Consider the following 21375-nt stretch of genomic DNA (forward strand, 5'->3'; position numbering starts at 1 on the left):
CCTGTCCTCTAGCATATCACTCACAGACGGGGATCTGACAGCAACAACAAACCTACAGTGAGTGATCTCTCCCCAGCGCGAATCCGCCATCAAGATCAGGGACAAGGAGGAGGAGGAAGAGGAGGAAGAGGAGGAGGAAGAGGAGGAGGAGAAGGAGGAGGAGAAGGAGAAGGAGGAGACGGTGGAGGAAGAGGAGGAAGAGGAGGAGGAGGAGAGAAAGAGAAGGAAAAAGAAGAAAAAGAAGAAACCTACTGTCTTCCCAGGATTGTTTTCCCCCCTTATCTTTGCGCGCGAGTGTGCGCGTGGCGCGTGTGCGCCCCTCGTCCCTGCCATCTGAACCTGTCTTGGATGTTTAATAAAGAAATCAAGTGTCTCACCAGTCACCAAAAAAAAAAAAAAAAGAAAAGAAAACCAGCAAAAAGCAAAACCAAAAAAGAAAAAAAAATCCAAAAGCAAAAACAAAAAGAGAGAGGGGGAAAAAAACCCAAACAAACAAACAAGGCAGAACCAACCTCCACTTGCAAGCAGCAGGCGAGAGCCGCGTTTCTGCCACCCAGAGAGGGGGTCTCAGGCCCCGCGCTGGAGCGCTGGCAGGGGGATCGTCAGGGGGACAGAGGCCGAGTGACGTCCTAGGAGCCACAGAAAGACAAGCGAGACTGCGGCCCCCCGCGCGCGGCTCGGGGCTGGGGCGCCAGAAGTGAGACTGGAGCTAAGTAGAGCGATGCCAAGGAGGAAACAGCAGGCACCCAAGCGGGCGGCAGGTAAGAGATGGCTCCGCTCCGGGCGCCTGGCCCGAGCCCGGCGCACAGCGGCTCGCATGCCCGCCCTCCCGGGCCGGGGCTGGCTGGGACACCACCCCCTGGCGCTTTCAAGAGGGTTAGCTTGCGGGTGCCCTCTTCATCACCCCATGCTGATCTCCCCAATCCTCCCCTCTCCAGACTCCCTCTGGGTGGTGGCAGGGAAGCTGTCCCACCAAACCTTCCTCGTTTAAACTTTTCCTCCCTCCACCCTCTACCCCACCCCTAACTTTTTCTCCCAGTCTGGCTTCTTGCCTCTGGAACCAAAGTCGGATTATGGATTTGGGGTGCAGGGGGAGGAAGATAACCCCCCCACCCTTCTCATCCCTCTGAGAGGTCGGTGCTGGCTTCTGGCCTCCGGGGACAGTGTTTCCAGTGGCTGGGGCTCAGGGCTTGCAAGTGTGAGGTATATCCAAAGCCTGCCTGGGGCTGCAGGATGGCTTTGGGGTTGTGAGCCATGAGGGTGTAGCTTTGGTCACCAAGGTGCAAAAGGCACCCCCGGAAATGAGTGAAGCTTTGGGATGTATTTTTTAAAAGGATTCACAGTTTATAGAAATCTAATTATCTCCTCTCCTTTTCTTAAGGGGGGGGGGGCGTGGTGGAACCCCTCAGAAATTTAAACAGCTTTGGATTTTCTTTGCCAGAGAGAGCACTAGAAACTTTGCGAATTGGCTGCCACTATAGGAGCTGTCCTGTGGAAATCTTTCTTGCAGGGACCCTCACCCTAAAGATCAGAACAGGTTAAGAGATCCCTACTACGATCTTCAGGGTGTTTTGGTTTTTTTTGTTGTTGTTGTTGTTTTTTTTTTTTTTCCTTTTTGCGTTGCATAATTGCCTTTTTAATAGTATGCTGGGGTTTTGTTTCTCGGAATTGTAACAGGAAAGTTCATTTTTCTCCTGCCAGACCCACCCACTGAAAAATCAGCTTTCCACTCGATTGCTAGTTTTGATTTGACATTTGATTGATCACCTGTCATCTCACTGCCTTTGATCTATTCATTCTGATATATATCAATAAATCACTCACCATGGTAACTCCGAGTGCCAGTGACGCAAGCTTTGCCCTCTATATTCAGAGAGAGAAATGCACAATCATTATCTTGTAGGCTTTTAATGTGGGCGTTTTATTTCTTTGTGTCCTTTAGTTGATCAGGGCTTTAGCAAAAAGCTTAAGTTTTGCTGGCTGTCCTGGCCCCTGACGGTCCCCTCTTACTCTGAGCAGCATGGGGAAGAGTGATGTGGAGACTGCAGCTGATTTTATTCTGCTCCAACTTCAGTCAAACATAGGGAGAAGTTACCAGGACATTTGGGTAAACTTTGCAGAGTCACCAAGAAGAAGTGAGTCGGGAATCTGGGGGAAAGTGGCTATGTGTGTGTGTCTGAATGCCCTGGCTGCTAAGTCCATGATCTTCCTTCCTGTGCCTGCTCCGATCCCAAAGAGCAGTACCTGTGCTGCAGAAAATCCAGTTTCCTTTCCTCCTGAGTGCAGAATCACTTCTGGAGCCATGTGTAGGTTGCTTTGAGTTGTCACAAAGCTTCCATTCATGTATTTTCAGTTGTTTCTCTAAGAGCAAAATCATGAAAATATTCTTAGCAACATACACACTTGCAACTTGTCTAGGCAGGGGGGTGTTCTTTTCTCAACTTCAGTTACCTCTTTTGAAAACAATAGCGCTCTTATTTTAACTCAATGCTGCTTTACTATCTGGCCACGTGAGTGTGTGTGGTGGCCTTCAACACTTGGTAAGGGTCAGCCTGCTCCGCCGAATGCTGGCAACCTAAGTTCAAGGGTAGCTGGACCATCAGAGATGGCATCCTTACTGTTTGTTGTCCCCGAAGAGAGCCCTGGGCCAAAGCCCAGTTAGAACGATACTGCCCAGAAAACTACTGTTTGGTTTTGTTTTTACTTCCCCCTCCCTTCCTTCCTTGTAGTTCCAGCAAAGGCCATCAAGAACTAGGCAGCAGTTTAAATTACCAGAATGACTGGACATGTCTCCTTTCACAAGCTCATTACAAAAAGTGCCTTGCTCAGAATTGCTGTACTTTAATTATAATTATCCACTGATCAATGGTGATCCAGGTGTGCAGAAAATAACTCTGTATCACATTAGTTAAATGAGATCCTTTCGTTAAGGGTGGTATCTATTGGTGTTGGCTATTCTCTTTATTGTAGTAGTTGGTGTGTGTGTGTGTGTGTGTGTGTGTGTGTGTGTGTGTGTGTGTGTGTGCCTGCACGTGTGCGGGCTCGAGCTAAAAAGTTGTGACTCTACTTTCAGTTTTCTGGCTGACTGGATTCTTAGTGTCTTTGCAATGTTCCCACGATGCTCTTTATGGCCCCTGGAAGAAACAGGAACCCTTTTTGCTCTGAGCTGGGGTAATTCATTTCGTACACAGTAAGTTCCCCTGCTCCACAGTGTTTATTGGTTCACATATTAATAAGGTGGGTGGTTGTGCACCCCATTGCATGATGTTTCTTCCGCTCATCCGAGGTCGTCGGTGCCTGACTCTGTTTTAGGATGAGTGAAGGAAAGTTAGCTGAGGTTACCATGCAGGGAAGGGGGGGGGGGGGCGCGGGAAGGTGGCCCTCAGCCTGTAGCTGAGCTAGCTTCTCTCACTGCTTAAAATTAAACACGATGCACAACTGTAAGTCATTATTCCTGTGGACTGATGTTGAAAGCTTGATTCCTAGTTTGATTAATGAATAATAGAAGATAGGAAAAAGTCTGGAAGTGACTGAGGGAGGAAGCTCGTCTGGAGCCCTCTTTCTCCAAAGAACTCTTCCGGACTCTGAGGTTTCTTTACATGATTCGATTTAAAGGATGATGTTTCCAGCAATCGGTGGCTGAACTTTCTAATAAATCAGGTTTCTAAGGAAAGCCACAGGGCAATATACTAAGTGATGAAGAACTAGAATCCTTATTTTTTTTTTTTTTTAAGATTCCTCTCACTGCAGAAGGGGGGCTACTTTATGAGGAAGGCAATTCTCTTTAAGTAAATAGCTAAGAGAGAAAATTTCTCTCAGAAACAATAGTGGTCTTCACTTTCTAAAGCTTTACTCTTTAAGGTGCTAGGACTTGGGGCCAGGAAAAAAGTTTAGAAAGCCGCTTTCATACCCGTATATTGTGGAAGTGTGGGTGTGCCTGGCTCACGCTCTTGGTTGTGTGTCTGGCTTACCACTAAAATGCATCCGCTTTTACCTGAAACATCTTCAGGAGTCTGCCTTGGCACTCTTCCCCCTTGTTCATTTTCAGGAAGATAAAAAAGATGGCAAGAAGGCTAAACAAAAAGAAACTGTCTCGCTGTGTTTGCACTTAATAGGATGCGGAGTGCTTGAATTTTTAAAAATTGCAGGCGTGTTCGCTAACATTTCTTCTCCTAACAACCCCAGTTGTGTGGTCCACATAGTCATGTAGTGAGGTTTTATTTCAGCGGTATACTATTATTTTTATAGTAATGCCAGGCAATTGCAATGGGGCATGGAATCTTCTGCAGTCATGTCCCTGTGACTATCTTACACGCTTGTATGTTATATCCCCCTGCCTCTGCTTACCCCAAACCATTTCGTGCTTCTTCCTTTGTAGACTTGTGATAGCTTTTGATAATCCAGTTTTTTTTATTTTCTCCCTTGTGGGGAGTCTGGCAGGAGAGAACATCTCCCTCAATTTATTTTGTTTATTGAATTCGGAGATGAATAATGCAGATTTTGTTTTCATGGATGCCCTTGTGTGGCAGTAAACATTAGACTATTAGCAATCATTACTTAAAAGTTGCAATTTGCACCTTAATAGCACAGGTTATTTACATGGGAAGCGTTCAGCAGGGGCAGTTCTGAACTCTGTGCTGCAGCGGGAAGGAACGGCCTGAGAAGTCTCCTTTTTTATTTCAGGACAGTGTTGATTCTGGGTTGATGGGTGAAGTCCCAAAGATCTCAGCTTAACTGAATGGGGGCAGGAGCCAGTGGCTGCAAGTAAAGTGTGCCCTTAATTTACTCACAAGCAGGACCCGGGCTGTTTCTGGATCCTGATTTTTCTCTCTTTGCTTAAACATCCTTCAGAAAAGCTAGTTTACGTCTTAAACATTACATTCCCCATGCTGTAGGTCTCTTTGCTTCCCAGAATGGTATGGTTTTAAGACTCGTGGATACACACTGATACACACACACACACACACACACACACACACACACACACATACGCGCGCGCGCACACACATGCTCACGTAAGCTCACACCAGCCCACAGGGCTTCAGCAACAGGAGCTTTTACCTATTCTTGCTGTTTAAAGTAGATCTCAGGCTACAGAGGCTGGGTACCTAAGAATGCCTTTGCCCTTACTGTGTTTTGGGTCAGAATCGATTCCTCCTGTGGTCCTTTCTCAGCTCCTCCCCCCTTTCCCCCTGCCCCCCCTCCCCGCCCCCTGTCCCCTGCTCTCCTTCCCCAGCCTCTGGGCTCACCCTTAAAGACTCAGATTGAATAGGACATTTCAAAAGTGCATTTGTTTTAGGCATTTATTGATTTCATTTTTAATCTGCCATATCAGGACATAATATATTAACCGTAATCAGAAGATTGCAAGTGGCAGGGAAGGCGAGGGTGCTGGGGGAACTTTTCAACAGTGAAATCTCTGAGGTTTGTTTGGGAGTTGGGGGGGTGGATTTAGATGCTTGAGGCACCTTTGGGGAAAGTAAAAATGTTGCTCAGAAGTACTTGACTGTTCTTTTTCTTCCACTTTGTGTTTCCTATATTTTCCAGCCAACTCAGTTCTTGCTGCATTTGGAGAAACTTCACGCTGCATAGATACCTCCTAAGAGTCTCTAGATTTGCTGTCCCCCCCCCCCAAGTTTCTTAACCGTTGTCACATTCTCCAGCAGAGGAGCAGGCTTTCTCTCATCCCTTCTGGCTTCCCACTTTTTGGGGGATCTTCAGGGGAGTCTCTCCAACTAGATAACAGCTAGGTTTGTCTGTGTTGGTGTGTTTCTCTTCCCAAGGCTTGGGAATACCGTTCTTTGTTGGGCATGTCTTAGAGGGAGAATTGAACAGGAATTATTTAAGGCCTCAGTGATATAGCATCTGCCCATCCCTGCAATCAAGCTTAGGAAAATCAGCCTGGGGGGGGGGGAACAAATAAATAAAAAAACCCGGGTTCTGTTCCTTTTTGCATTAGTTCTGAGAGTTTAACATCCAAAGTGCAGCTTCTCCTCCAAGTGTGTGGAGCACCCCGGGCCCTTAGCTATGCTTTGGGAAGACACTGTAGAAGAAGCATCTGTACCTGCCCAGATTTCCCTTTAAAAAACAAGACCAACCTACCAAGTTCTGTATTAAGACAAGGCATATGCAGAGTGTCATTTTCATTGGATGCAAAGTCAGTTGGAAATACATTAAACTAACAGAGGATGTCTTGCATCGCTTCCTCGAAGCGGTGCTTTTTCATTACATATTTAATTACAATCAAATTGAACGACTTTTAGGGAAAAAATATCACAGTGGTATTAAAAGATGCTTGGCACACAAATAAATGTATTGCTTCTCAGGTTGAGAGCACTGTGTATTTTTATTTCTTTGAGTGGAATTTATTTTAATTTTTGAATATTGTGACGAAAATGGGATTACTTTTATTATGGTCTTTAATCAGATTCCACCTTAGGTTCCACTAACACTGGGAGAGAATCCCGTAGCTATTTTTTTTTTTTTCAGTAATTTGCAACAATTGGTGTTATTTAAAAAAAAAAAAAGTCCACTGCCTTACATTTCAGAAGTTCTGTTTAATGTTAGAGGGTTGAGGATGACCTTTGACAGGCAGCTGGTCAGTCCTGAAAGACCTTAGTCGCTCCACCCACAGTGAGAAACTCACCTTCTTAGGAGTGCTGGCTTGATTATCTGGATAAGATGCATTAAGAGGGGGGGAAAAAAGCAAACAACAACGAAACACTGTATGTTGACAAGATTATCTCCAAAAGCACTGTTTTTCTACACTTAGAATTTCACACACAGAGACCTTTTGAATCACTTTTGAACTGCTCATCTTGGGACGCCCCCACCCCCAAGCGCAGGCATGGTTGGGCTCCGAGTAAACAGCACCCCTGTGCACGAACAGGTCTTGTCTCTAAGTGAGACATTCATCAAGGTCATCTTTAGCTGTGGCTGTGTTCCCACCACTCACTTTTGTCCGAGGGGTCCTTACCAGGCGCTACGCACTCAGACCCAGTCGGGAGAATGGCTGGGCGGCAAGTACGAGCTGCTGATCCATTTGTTTCCAAAGTAAACTCTACAAATTTGATGACTAAATGATGCAGACATCTCTGAAAATCATTAACATGATGGCGGTTTGGAATTTCCAGTCCTTGCCTCTCTCAGTCTTCCGCACTCTCTATATGGGGGGCGGGGCGAGAAATGCCCCCCCCCCTGAGTATTCTAAAATATCCCAAGGTGCTCAAGTCATTCTTAAAATTATTTGAAATTGTAGAAATTAATATGCAAGAGACCCGGTTTACTAAGCCTATTAATAATATATACCAGTTCTGTTTAGCTTTGCTGAGCAACAAGGCAATGTACAACGCAGAAGTTTTAGTGCTAATGAGCTCAGGGAAATTACACAGGAAAAAAAATTTTTACCTGGATCAGATTTGAAAGCATTTGCTTTGAATTCTGGTTGTAAATGAGAGTTCTCTTTTAACCCTCCTTGCTTTAAAAACAAAACAAAACAAAATTCAGTGCCCTCATACCGACTGTCTGAATCAGCAGCAGTGTCTAATATTTTATATTCCTCTACGGATGTACACAGACATTAGGACACCCAAGTGCACATCCCCTCTCAGATAACCAAATGTGGGCATGGACACCCAAGCGAAGCCACGGAGAAACTGGGACAGCCAGTCAGCTCCGGGTCTGGGTCTGAGGTGAAAACTTCAGTGGTCTGTGAGGGAACATCATGGCTGGGTACCGGTTCCTCTCCTTGTGAATGACAAGCCCTGATGCCAGAAGGCTTTTAAAGCAGGTTTCTATCTCTCCTGCGAAGCCTGCTTTAATTAGGAAGCTACAGTGTCCGTTTCAGCTACAGGAAAGGCCCTGTGCTTCCACGAAGATACCAGACACTAGGGTGGGATTAAAAAAAAAAAAAAAAAAACCAGAAACAAACACACAAACGCAAGGAAAGCACCTAGCGATTTCTGTTAGTACAAAAATTAAGATCAGCGAGCTAAATAGTAAAGTGCTTTCAGAGTGGAGTGAGTAACAACCGCCGCCCGAGCCTCCTTAAAGCCGCATCGGAGCCATTTCTGTGGCGATTATAGTTTCGCTATTAAGGTGAGAGAAAGCAGTTATTGTTTCTAGGGAAAATAGTTAGGAAAGGCAAGATGAGATTTAAGAAAGAAAGAAGACGTGGCAGCTGCCGCTCTGCTTCTTGTAGATTTCCGAGAAACATCCCTGGTGCTGCGCGGTGTCGTGGAAGACTCCACGGAATCCGGAGATACAGAAATGAGACAGAGGGTCAAGGTTGTCCACGGGGGATAAACGGCTTCTGTAAGCAAGAGCCACAGCAGATAAATATTTCTGTACAAACTGCGTGGGGCTTACTTTAAATCACTTCAATTTATCAGATCTTTGGAATTTTCTGTGTATTTAGGAGTCTTCCTTCTTACCCTCCAGGGAGACGTGAATAGTTGTTGGGCTAAGGCAATGCCGTAGAGAAGAATTAAATCTACTCTGTTCGCCGTGCTGCTCGGTGGAGGAGAGATGGCAGAATAAAAGCCCTCGGTGTGTTTTACATCGGCGTTGCCTCTGGCTATTTTCCTTTTATTAGAAAGTTGGGTGCATCGCCTTGCGCATCTTCTCAGTGTTCCTCTTGGCGTTTGATTTTTCAAACGTGGATGGGGTGGTGGAGGAGGAGGAAACGACTGGGTTCCGCGGGTTGCCTTGTTAACCCCACGATCAGATCTCCAGGTCTGTTTCCTATGTGCCGGTTAACTTGGTAGCCAGCTCACATTTCTGCCTCCACTTGCTAATACATAAAATGGGCACAGTCCTAGACTTACTTAAATCCCAAGCTTGCTGAAAATATTATATATAAGCACGGGCTGCTGGGAAGGTGCTCAGAAACTACTGGTACCAGGTGGATTTGAGCAAATAAGAGAGTCTCCTTGATCTACACAGCCAGGCCAGGGAATATTATGCAGGAAGGAAGATGATTCTCTAGGGATCCGAAGAAATTAGACATGGCTGTTTTTAAAGGATTTCATTTTCAGTTGTGTGCACGTGCGTAGTGGAGAGCGTAGGTGCACACGCTAAAGAACGCCGGTGCCTGAGAAGGTACTGTGTGTCCTGGAGCTGGAGTTAGAGGCAGTTGTGAGTCACCAGTGTGGGTGCTGGAACAATGTTCAGGCCCGCTGCAAGAGCAGAGTACTCCAGTAACGGCGGAACTGTGTCTCCAGCCCTGGCACATGGGGGACTTTGTAACCGGGAGTTCAGGGGCTACAAGAGATAGCTCACGGGTTAAGAGCATAGGCAGAACTGGGTTCCCAGCACCTGCATCAGGCTGCTCAAAACTGCCTGAATACCCACCCCTGGGCACCCCAGTGCCTCTGCCTCCACCCCAGGGCACGTGTACAACCATGCATCTCTCTCTCTCTCTCTCTCTCACACACACACACACACACACACACACACACACAGCCACATAACAAATAACTTTTTAAAATGTAAAAACTGGAACTCCAGTGGCTGGTAGATCTTAGCCTAAGGTGCATGCGTTCATGCTGGTCTACTTAGAACTCAGCACCAGCTCACAAAAAAATACATATTTCCTAAGGAACACAATCTGTTATAGGTTCAACCATGACTAAGGAAGTGACGTCATCTGCCACCTCATGAGTCCCTAGGTGATGTACCACGTGCTTCCTATATCACCCTCCATTCGCTTAAACAGACACTGAGGTTTGAATTCCTGCTACAAGCTGGATCTTGTCCCGGTAGCTGGGATTTAGGGGGTGAGTAGGATGTGCTCCATCCCTGAAAACATGTGCTCTAGTTCAGGGAGGCCGAAGAACATACAAATAAATTCACACAGAAGAAAATAATTTTTCATGAAAGAACTAATTTACACACACACACACAAAAAGTGCTCTGCGACGCTATCTGGACTGTGAGCGTGAAGTCACACAAGTAGGAGCTGGAATGGCGTGCATGGGATAGCCATGAGGTGCCTTGTAGAGGAGGGGAGGGATAGGGAGGGAGCAAAGTCTCTTTACTTACAAGTTCTCATAGACCGGAAGTCACTATAGTCCCTGTCCCCTGGCCAGGATCTACCTGACCTAGGTTAAGCCACAGCCTAACTGGAGTGGAAAGCCAGCTCCCTGCACTTCTGGGACCCCTGCAGTCCATCTACTGTGAAAGCCTAAGTAGAAGAGACACAGGGAGATATCAAAGACGGGGCCTTACCTCCTCCTCATCTTCCCTTCACCTGAGGTGACAGTTATACACAGGAAAGGGGAAGTCAAGAGCATTGACCGAAAATCCTGTCTTTACTGGTATCGCTGAGTCGCATCTCCAGGTCAACCACTGCCACACACATGGAGGGCTCTTTCCTTAGCATTCGTCCTAGTGTGTGATCCTGCACGCATGCGGAGGAGGGCTCTTTCCTCAGCATTCGTCCTAGTGTGTGATCCCACACGCATGTACTCTTCATGCCTGTGCTGACTAGAACCCAATGCCATACATGACTCTCAGTGCTAACAGTGGCAGCAGGTAAAGAAAACTCCCTGCCCTCATTCAAATGTTATTCCTGAGAGCGAAACCTGGAAGCTAAGGTGCGGCCTGATGTTGACTAGCTGGGCACAGAGCGAGCGTTTGCATTCCTCCCAGGCAGAAGAAGCAGTGAGTGACATGGGCCTGAGGCCACAGCCATGCATGTATGTCTGAACAATATAATGCCTAGGAGGTCACAGTGCTACACTGGCATGGATAGGGAAGGCCGACAAGAAAGGAGACAGGCGAGAGCTGAGGAGGCAGCAGGTCACAATTTCCTTGCACGAGAAATGGGAGTCTGTTGGAGGTCTTCCAGCAGAGAAGGGAGGTGATCTGACTCTGGTGCGTGCATCTGAGAGTTGGTACTCTTCATCCTCCAGGCTTTGCTGGCCAGAGCACCTGGGGAGAAGCATACATGCCTGCCTCTGTGTTCTCTATGGGGAGAAGCCTTGGGGTTGGGGTCATGTCATTGCGTTGGTGGCAGCTGTACAGGGCCAACCAAACCTGGGGTGCAATGGCAGGTCTCAGGCAGCTGTTCGCTCTGTTAATGAAGACATTTCACATAGCAGCTGCGAGGGCTAGGTATAATGATATAGGTCGTCTTCTTGGTGCAGGCTCAGTGCTTATGTATCTTCTGAAGTAAGCCAGCCTCCTCTGCCCTTCACCCTCCTCTCTATCTATCCTCCTCTGCCTCCTTCTCTTCCTCCCCTTCTCGGATTCTGTCTCTTTTTCCTTTGACATTTTCCTTGTTCCTCACTTCCTCTTTCGCCCCTTCTCTTACTTATTCTTCCTCATCTTTTTTCCTCTTCCCTTTCCTCTTCCTCTTTTTCCTCCTTCTCTTTGTGCTCTTATTTCTCCGTTTCTTTCTCCTTTTGTAGGGATTGTGGGATAAATACAGGCAGCTGACGTAGGCACTAAATAAGTACGTCTGAAGAACAAGTAACAAGTATCTGTGGAAAACCGTACATACTTTAGTGGTGTGCAGCTTTGATCTCTGTCCCAGCTGTAGCTTGTTTCTGTGTTATTTAGAAAGCATTAAAGACAAGCAACTGCTTTGCCTAATAAACACGTATTTTGTCCACCATGGTTTCTCCTGCCCATTGTGCAAAAGCAGTAGTGGCCCTGCTTGTAATCGTTGAAACTGTCTGATAAGGATGCTTGCTCAGGTGGAGATTTCTAGACCCTGTGATTCAGCTAGATCATGGGTGGAGTGTGGAAGACAGGTGACGGGCGGGGAAGGGATGGAGTAGCCTCACATCTGACCCCTGAGGCTTAGCATCTACACACCTGCTCTCTAGGTGCCTTGCTGGCACAGCCCCAGATGCTCCCAGCTCCCCAGGACTTGTCAGCTTTGCCCATCTTCCACTAGGGATCTGTTACTCGTCCCCCAGGGCCCAGCACTGCAATGCTTAGGTGTTGTTAAACTAATGGGAGAAGGCTACAGGCTGTTTCCTGGTTATGACTTCTTCACTTTTTAATTGTCACCTCCAGGTAAGTGCTTGAGAAGAGAAAGAAAGCTCTCTGTGTAAGTCTCTCCTAAGACACAGATATTGAGGTACCAGAGAACACAGAGATGTGTTTACATGCCTTATGACCTTACTTCACAGCTTTGATTAAAAGTTTCTCTGTGGTAGGTACTGTGTTAGGAAGGCTCTGGAACTAGAGCCTTGACGCAAACTGACAGAGGGCCTGGCTTCTTGGAGCCTGGGACTTTTGTGAGGATAGGTATGGGATTAGCCAGGCCATCCATCCTATGGTGTGGAATCATGAACTTCGCAGTGAGGAAACTGGAAAGAGGGTGAGGGTTTGAATAATGGGGTGGGGTGAGCCGTTTTTGACTAATATGTCAAGAAGCGGCTCTCTGCATGTAAGGGTCTAGACTGAAGTGGCCACTGGAGAGATGGATCCCAATGGGGAGGATGCTGCCAGACACAGAACAAAGCCCAGGACCAGCATCTTTCTGGGAACAAGAGGAAGAGCCTGGGTGGGCCAGCAGGGAGCCAGATTCCCTCTTGTGGTGGAGTCTTTGGAAGGGCAGGCGAAGGAAAACGAAAAAGGCAAGACCCGAAACACACAAGGTCATTCTCTCTGCTTCGCTGTTCACTGAGCAGCAATATGACCACCTGGGAGCCCCCTGAATCATCAACTGGGTTGAGAGCTTGTGGTGACATAGACTAGATGATGGTGAAGGAGACAGAGACTGGTCCAACAGAAGACAGCAGGGCCACAGATGTGGAGGGGCGAAGGAAAGATGAGTCTATACCGCAGGCTGCTTGTGCGGAGTAGGTTGGTTTATTTCATTAATCTTGATTCTCTCCTGTTTACTTATGAGGGTAGTGGTGAAAATGGCCATTCTGTAGTTTCCAGAGTCAACGTGGGGAGCAAGGACAAAATGTTTGGAGCATTTCTTCCAGAATTGACTGTGCAGGGAGGGGCACCACCCTTCTCCAAGCCTGTTTCCTTGGGCCCTGGAAGTGCATCCTCCTCTGCCTGCTCCTCCAGAGCCAGATGGTAAAGTGCAGGAGCATGGGCAGATCACAGAGTCAGGCTGGCATGGGCTCCATTCCCCACCATGGGCCACATCTTGGCTGCATCACGTCAGGCACCTTTTTCTTCCAGAGTTTAGTTTCCTCATTAGCAACACAGACTGAATAAAATGATTCATCTCATTGGGATTTTATGAGCATTAATTGAGATTAATCAGATCATATGCTTAACACAGAGCCCTGTACATGGTGGTCAATAAATTTGAGCCGTAACATTAACAAGGTAATGATCTGACCCAGGCCTCAATTTCTCTATTGGCAGAGCGAGGGTAATAAAGCCTACTCTTCGGACAGTTGGGAGAAGTGAAGCTGTAATATTAGCGAGGCACTTGGAACAGCACCTTGTACACAGTAAGCACTCAATAAATGTTAAATCACCAAACCATCATGGTGATTCTGACCTTGAGGTGGGCAGACATTATGTCCTGTTGCTTTTGTGTATGTAAGACACAACACACAGTCGGGACCTAATCTCTTTGTTTGCAAAGTGAGTAACTGTGACTTCATTATTAGGAGTGAACAGTAGGAGATGAAGTTATAAACTCCAGCTCAAGCAGAGGTCACACCATTGGAAAGTTTAGACAGCTAGCTCCTCTGTGCAAGTTGATCAGGGTTTCCCACAGCCGTGGCTGGGATCTTAATTTTAAGTGTCAACTTGCTACAACTCAGAATCACCCGCTAAGACAGCCTCGGTTGAGGAATTGTCTGGATTGGGTTGGTCTGTGAGGGATTGCCTAGACTATTGCTACAGGGAGACCCAGCCCACTGTGGGTGGCACCAGCCCCTAGGTAGGAGCCCTAAACTGTGTAGGACAGGAGAAATCTAGATGAAAGTAAGTAGGCAGTGCAGGAGCATCTGTTTCTTTCTGCTTTTTACTGAGTCTATAGCGTAACTAGATGACCCAAATGCTGCTATAACTTCCCTGCAGTGATAGAGACTGTGGCCTGGAATTAGAAGTCAAATAAACCATTTTTCTCCTAAACTGCTTCTGCACAGCACCAGAGCTAAAACTAGGAAGCAAGCCCACTGTGGACTACGATTTAACCCACAGTAATCCTGCCTGGGAGTGGCATACCATTGGTGATAGTTTTAAGGTCACTAAGTAACTCAGTGGTAACGGTGTCCCCCTCTCAATGACACCTCAATCTCCCATTACATCTAGAAGAAAGACCCACTTTGGTATCCCACCTCTCCCCTCCCTGTTTATCAGAAAGAGTAGACCTCAGAGTTAGCAAGAAACAGCTCCCAGTGAAAATATGACATTATAATCTGAGGTTTTCAATATCCAGTGGCCACCAATTGATGACAAATGCTACCAATTTGCATCGACTGTGACTGGTAAATGGCATTACCATCTTGTGTTAAAGTGAAACTGTTTAAAATAAAAAAGAATAAGACTTCAAAGGAGCATAAAAAGAAATTCCCATTGGTCGGTTGATATGCGAGAGCACCATCAGTGTCAGGGCGTGGGCAGAGCAAGGGACTCCATGGAGCCAGCTGGGAGGAAGGGCTGCCAAGTCTCAGCCAGGCCCAGAAGCTGCCAGAGAGAGGCCTTCTTCAAAACTTCAAAACACTTTGGAAACCGGAAGGAACTCCCCCACCCCCATCCCCTCCAGGATATCAGAAGGAAATTTGAGAATGTCTTGGCTCTTACCAGAGGCTTTGAAAATATGCAGTGTCTGGTGGCTGGACTAGAGAGAGGTTCTCAACCTTTCTTGGGAGTGATCCTCACATGGAGACCTGGTGAAAATGCAGATTTTCAGACTGCCAGGTTAGAGTCAGGAATTCTGACGACGTGGGATGGGAGGATGTCCTGGGCATGGGAGTCGACATCCACTATGGCTTTGAATTACAGGATATAGGATATGTGTCTGTATGTATAATACATGGTTGCTATAAACATGTAATATTATAGAAATATATATATTAATGTTTCAGACATACATGAATATATAATATGCAAATATATGATTGTCATGCACCATAATAAAAGCATAATATGCAAATCTATAAAGTATACCTATACAATTTTTATCCTCTTTTGCCTCCTTTGTATGTGCTTGTGTGTGTGTGTGTGCTTGTATATGTGTGTGTGTGAGAGAAAGAGAGAGAGAGAGAGAGAGACAGACAGACAGACACAGAGAGACAGAGAGAGGATAGTCATTGTTGTCATTGTCTTTCCCTCACTCTCTCTATGCTGTAGCAATTATGTTTTTAGAATCATCAGTGGACACTGTTCTAACAGCCAAATGCATCATTTATGCAGTTTGTCTGCCTGGCCACAGGACCAAACATCAGAACCCAGGGAACAACTCAGTTAACAAGTGAAGCTAAGTGCTGAGGCATAACTCGGTGCTGGGCCTAGCATGGTTAAGACCTGAGGATCCATCCGCAGCGTCTCTCACACATGCATGCACGCGCGTGCGCACACACACACACACACACACACACACATACACACGTGGGTGGAGGAAAGACAAGCTATGTAAAGAGGGCTCTGGCTGCTTAGCGTCTGCTAGCCACCCAGATACCAAATGAGAAAGGATATCTGTGCATAGCACAATTTCTTTCACTTTCTGAAGTTTTGAGGCAACTTTCTTGTTACCGTTTGTATATTTCAATTAGTCCTCTTTCAACCATATGCCGTTTTCCATCATTCTTCCTAGAAACTGGACTTATAAGTCCCCTTTAGGTTGCAATATATAATTATATTAAATATAATATATTTAATGTAAGTATATGAGATATAATTATGGGTTGTAATGCCTGACACCCACTAGTGGAAGCAACACAGATTACGATGATGGCTACGAACATGACACTGGGCATATCTGTCGTTGTCACAGGAGCTGTCTGTGACACTGATGACATTTAGACACCATTCAAGCGTATGACTATATGAGAGACATATAGTGGCTCACGTGGAGTCTCTTCAAAACCACGTTCTAAGAATGGAAACTGTTGGCATGTCCACCCATTGAGTAGATGTCCACTGCTGCAGTTACACACAGCTTGCCTAAGACCACTGAGCATTCAGGCAGGATATGAACCTGCCCCCTTGCCTATGAAGAGGCCAGGTGCTCAGGTTCTGTTTTGAAGAAAGCTAATGAAAAAAAAAATGTTTTTTTTTTTTTCTAAATATTCAGTATTGAACCTGTAACAGTTACAATTTTAAAGGAATTTTTAAAAACCTGCTCTGGATTCTGAATGGAGAGCTCAGTGGGTGAAGTGCTCCCTGCAGAAGCATGATGAGCAGAGTTCAGTTCCTGGCTCCCACTTAAAGAGCCAGGCACAGTAATGCACACTTGTAACCCCAGTGTTGGGGAGACAGAGACGGCCTGTCACATCAGCAATCTTCAGGTTCCAGGTCCCAAAGCACAAAGAGGACAGTACCCAAAAAACACATCTACAGTTGATATGCGACCTTCATATGTGCATATTCACCTACAGCCATATGCTTGCACCCAGCACACATGCACACTCACACGTACATACACCCAGAATAAAGATGAAATCTCTCCCAGTTTCTACAATATACTTTGTCGGTCTACTGACGTTTAATTACAACAAAAGTGGAAAAGCCCATGAACTAGCCTGTCTGGCTGCCTCACAGAGGGTCACTGCCCACTGCCCATTGCCCACCTGCAGAAGTGAGGAGCCACTGCTTAGATAGCCCTCAGGAATCTCTGGCATGCTTGATGGCTCTTTCTGGCCATCAAAAATATGGACCCCGTGTGATAACGTGGCCCTGTTATTTATTTTACAAATGATAAGCCACTACCCTCACAAACACCAACTTCCAAGTTCCTCAGGATATTCAGGGCCAAGCCGAGGAAAGAAATCTCTTCTTACTTGTCGTCACCATTTAAATGAGTACTCGGAGTAATGGGAGCAGGGGTGATGGCAAAACTAGGGGATCTGACGTATCTCACAGGGAGAGCATTACCTAGGGCAGAAATAGTGGTGGGGTCCTCTTTTAAAGATCAGCAAGCGCTTTCAGTTATTGTTCAACAGAAGAGTTTTTGTTGACTTTGTTTACAATTTATGTGAATTTTTTTTCATGGCTGTCATTTGAAAGCAAACCATTGTAACAGTTTCAGTTTGGCAAGGCACCCAGGCATCGTGAGTTTGGGGGTTACTCTGATGAGAAACTGGGTGCAGCTCATCAGCCTGTTTTACTGTCCTTAGCACTAACTCCTTCTACACTGGTATCGAGCAGTGATTGTCCACTGGACAGAATAGAAGAAAGGAAGAACTCTCCCCCAATAAGACAGTTCCACGGAGGGTGGCTCACACTTGAAATCCCAGCTCTTTGGAGACTTGGGCTATACAGAGCCTGGGCTATACAGTAAGCTAGCCTGAGCAACAGTAATGAATCCTGTCTCAAACAAGTTAGCAATACAAAATAATAATAATAATAATAATAATGTGGGATAATGTCACTTGATTGGCTAATATCAGGTATAACAGAATGGTGTTTTTAATGAAACTAAACCCTCTTTGGGCACCAGCTTGCATACCTATGACTCTGCCTCTGAGCAGCAACTCTTGATGCCTAGCAAGCCTTCAACAAGTACGCCTCTTCCCTCTCCTCAGAGACACACAGTGTTAAGAATTTGGAGTGGGTATTTTCCATTAGTTATCATTTTAGCTACATCTGTATGTAGCTAGGAACATTGTTTTGTATGTATGTTTAAACATTAGTATAAATAATTTCACATATAATTTTGCAAATGTTTTAACTCTATTTTTAGTGCTCTACTAAAATGTGTATATAGCAAGGGGGACAGTTTATTCCTATCTATAGATCTTATAGTGTTCCATCATAATAATGTATATTTTATTCATTTATCAGCTCCTCTGTAAATAGACACTTAGCATGTTTCACTTTTCTCACTCTTACACATGATCTTTTATTGAATATACTTGGGTTTTTTTTAAATTATAATTGTCACATAAGTAATTTATGTAGAGAAAAAGAGCTGTGAGAATTTTTACCAAATTTAGCGAGGGAATAAGTTGAGAAAAATAAATGTTATTGAAACATCTCCTATTTTGTGCTGGCTGAATTCTCCTTGAAGCAAGTGAGCTGTATTCAAACGCACTGTTTCAGAATCGCAGTCAGCACAGTGACTATAAATAAGGCCAACCTGGGCTACATGAACAGACCCTGAACAGAAAAACAAAAACAAAACAACAACACCCCCCCCAAAAAAAAACCAAAAACAAAACAACAACAACAACAACAAAACAAACAAACAAAACAAAAGCCCCAGCCCAGTGTGAAGTGAGTCAGCTAGCGATAACTCAAGTCTCGTGCTCATCCAGAAAACTGTTGATAGCTGCCTTGAGGTGTGGCGGGGGCATGGAGACAAAGGCAAAGAAGAAACTGGTACCATAAAAGACATGGCTTGTTCTCAGAGTTTGTATGAGCTGGTCTGAGCAACTGAGTCCAAGGCCTGTCCAGCTGCTCCTGAGGTACCAATTCTTCCCGAGTGGGCAGAGAGGGCAACTCTGGATTGTGATGAAGAGCATTCAAAGTGGCCAAACTTCAGTGGTAGTCAGTATAGGGCACTTAACCAGGTCCTGGCTTTGAAGCAGAAATAGGAGCCAAGGGTGGTGGTTCATCCCATAGTCTCGGCTCATGAGGGAGCAGTGAGAGGATCAAGAGTTTAAAGTCACTCTCAGGCACTCAGTGGCTTGGAGGCCAGCCTGGCTACCTGAGGCCTTGTATTAGAAAATATGTGGAAACACGGGAGCTGGCATCAGAGTTCATTGGTGAAATGTGCTTTGCCACCATACTGACCTGAATTTAATCTCGAGGATTTAAAAAAAGGACACAATCAACTCCTGGAAGTTATCCTCTGACTGTCACATATGTTGTGTGGCATGTGAGACACACACACACACACACACACACACACACACACACACACACACACACACACACGAAGTAACAGGGGGAAATGGAAAGAAAGAGCATAGATCCGCAGGTTGAGAAGACTTGTGTGACTCTGGATGGTTTCTATGGTTTAAGCCAGCATCACCCTTAGAACATGTCAAAATATGTGCATGTGAGCTGGGGCATGTGAGCTGGGTATCATCCATTGCTTCCCATGTTATAAGTTGGGCTGCTGTGTACTAGTGTGCCCTTAGGGTATGTGTATGTGTGTATGTGTGTGTGTGTGTGTGTATGTGCTTAGTGTGTGTATGTGTATATGTGCTTAGTGTGTGTGTGTGTGCATGTGTGTGTGTTATAAGCATGAGCTGTGCAAGGGCATGTATTAGTTGTGCTAATCATGTAGCTATAGCTGGGTAGGATAAATTTTGTTTTGTGTGTGTCTTTGTGGGAGAGCTTTATTTTTACGTGACCATTTACTTATTTATTGAAGTGCTGTGTTCATGTGGTGTATTTGTGTATATACTTCTATATGGGTTTGTGTGGACATGCATGCCAGTCTACATACCTGTGAGCACATGAGGAAGCCAGAAGTGGATGTCAAGTACCACGCTCTATGACTTTTCACAGTATTTTGTTTTGAGGCAGCATCTCTCACTTACCTTGGATCTCACTGAACGGCTACACAGGTTGGCAAAGGAGCACCTAGGATCCTTTCAGCTCTCAGAGCTGGGGTCACAGGTACACACTGCCATGCCTGTCTTTTTCGGGGGGGGGGGCTTGGGATCCGAATTCAGACCCTGATGCCTGTGCAGCAAGCGTTTCCCTCACAGAAGCACCTCCCCAGTCCTGACTTGAACTTTTTAACTAACAAGATTTGTATTTGTAGAGCACATAGAGCACCCAATCCTCCTGTGACTGAGTCAGCGATGAAAGCGTGGTGGGGTCTCCTGAACATTGCCCCACGAACACAGAGCCATGCTTACAGTGCATCTGCCTTGTAAGGCACACCCATCTCCCGGTGATGGCCCTGCAGTGAGAAGAAAACAGAGCCATAGCCATACATGCTCCTCGGCTGGAGAAGCCAGTCCTAGATGGGAAATGTGTAAGAGCCAGAGAGTTCTAGAAAGTGACCTTCATATACATTTTCTATCTTCTTGTCTGTCTTCCTCCCTAGACAATGTTCTGCGTTATGTCAGGAGTCAGATTGCAGAACACAGGGTATTTTGATCAAACATATGAATGAATGGATGGATGGATGGATGGATAGATGGATGGATGGATGGAGGAATGAATGAATGAATGAATGAATGAATGAATGAATGAATGAATGAATGAGAGAGTGAATGAGTACTCATCCCATTTGGGGTCTTGAGACCATTTGTCTCTGCTTCCTGATTGTGCCCACCAGACTGACTGAGGCAGGCTCTCACAGGATGCTGTTGACAGATGACTGGGCACACACAAATGTTCCCTTATCTTAGGAGCAGGTTGGCAATCATAAGACCGTGTCTTCCCGCTGGGGATTTTATTCTTCCTCCATGGGTCTCCCAGGAGCACCCAACTGCTGTCCCTTTGGTTTAATTATTGATCTCGGGATCAGTGTGTCAGTCCTGCTGTTTACTGTCAGGCTGCAGGCACAGATGGAGAAATAAAGAAGTGAAGGGGGATGTCTCTGCAACCTCGGTATGGAAATTTCCCCCAAGACGTCGATTTTTTTTTTCTTCAGGAGAGGTGAATGGAAGGTGGAAAAGTTGGGGAATGAGTTTTCCAACTCGCCAGGCCCATAAACCAGCAGAATTGTTGCTGCACCCATAAATGTTTAATCAGTTTTATCATCCTGTGAGTAAGGTTAAACAAATGTGAGTCCTTTGAGGAATTATTTACTGGAAGCAAAGTTACAGCATTAACATCTGTGTTTCCAATCACTTAGATGGGGAATGCGTCAAATAAATCACAGGCAAGACCCACAAAATAACCTCTATATTATCATCTCCGGAGAAGAACACAACCCAGTCTCTCTCTCTCTCTCTCTCTCTCTCTCTCTCTCTCTCTCTCTCTCTCTCTCTCTCTCTCTCCATTTCATTATCAATAAAGAATAAGCTTTCACTTTTTTTTTGGATTATTTTTGCTGGCAGTTACTGTAAAAACATCCACACTAGAAGGACTGGAAAAAAATCTCTCTTGGGATCCTGGTTGTTTAAGTCACCACTCTCATTTGGGAATAGGCTAACGGTTCCAACATATAATGTCCATAGAATGTAGCCTCATAAATTTATTTTTTTTTCACAGTGATGTCATGGGGAGAGTGACCTGGAGTTTGTAAGCGTTCCCTGCTTGGTGCATTCCCAGGGGCAGCATAACATTCTAGGTAGTGTTTTATGCACTCTAATTAAA

General features: G+C 45.6%; 1 protein-coding gene across 1 annotated transcript in view; it reads left to right on the plus strand.

Annotated features, from left to right (window-relative positions):
* The first annotated feature begins 403 nt into the window (after positions 1-403).
* Positions 404-21375, plus strand: part of Tshz2 (teashirt zinc finger homeobox 2) — a 252934-nt gene continuing 231962 nt past the window's right edge. The window contains exon 1 of the mRNA XM_051143868.1: positions 404-761. Within this exon, the coding sequence (XP_050999825.1) occupies positions 722-761 (40 nt within the window). The 5' untranslated portion in view covers positions 404-721. The remainder of the gene's footprint in view (positions 762-21375) is intronic.

Source organism: Acomys russatus, chromosome 4 (genome assembly GCF_903995435.1).
Source record: "Acomys russatus chromosome 4, mAcoRus1.1, whole genome shotgun sequence".
In the NCBI taxonomy this organism is placed as follows: Eukaryota; Metazoa; Chordata; class Mammalia; order Rodentia; family Muridae; genus Acomys; species Acomys russatus.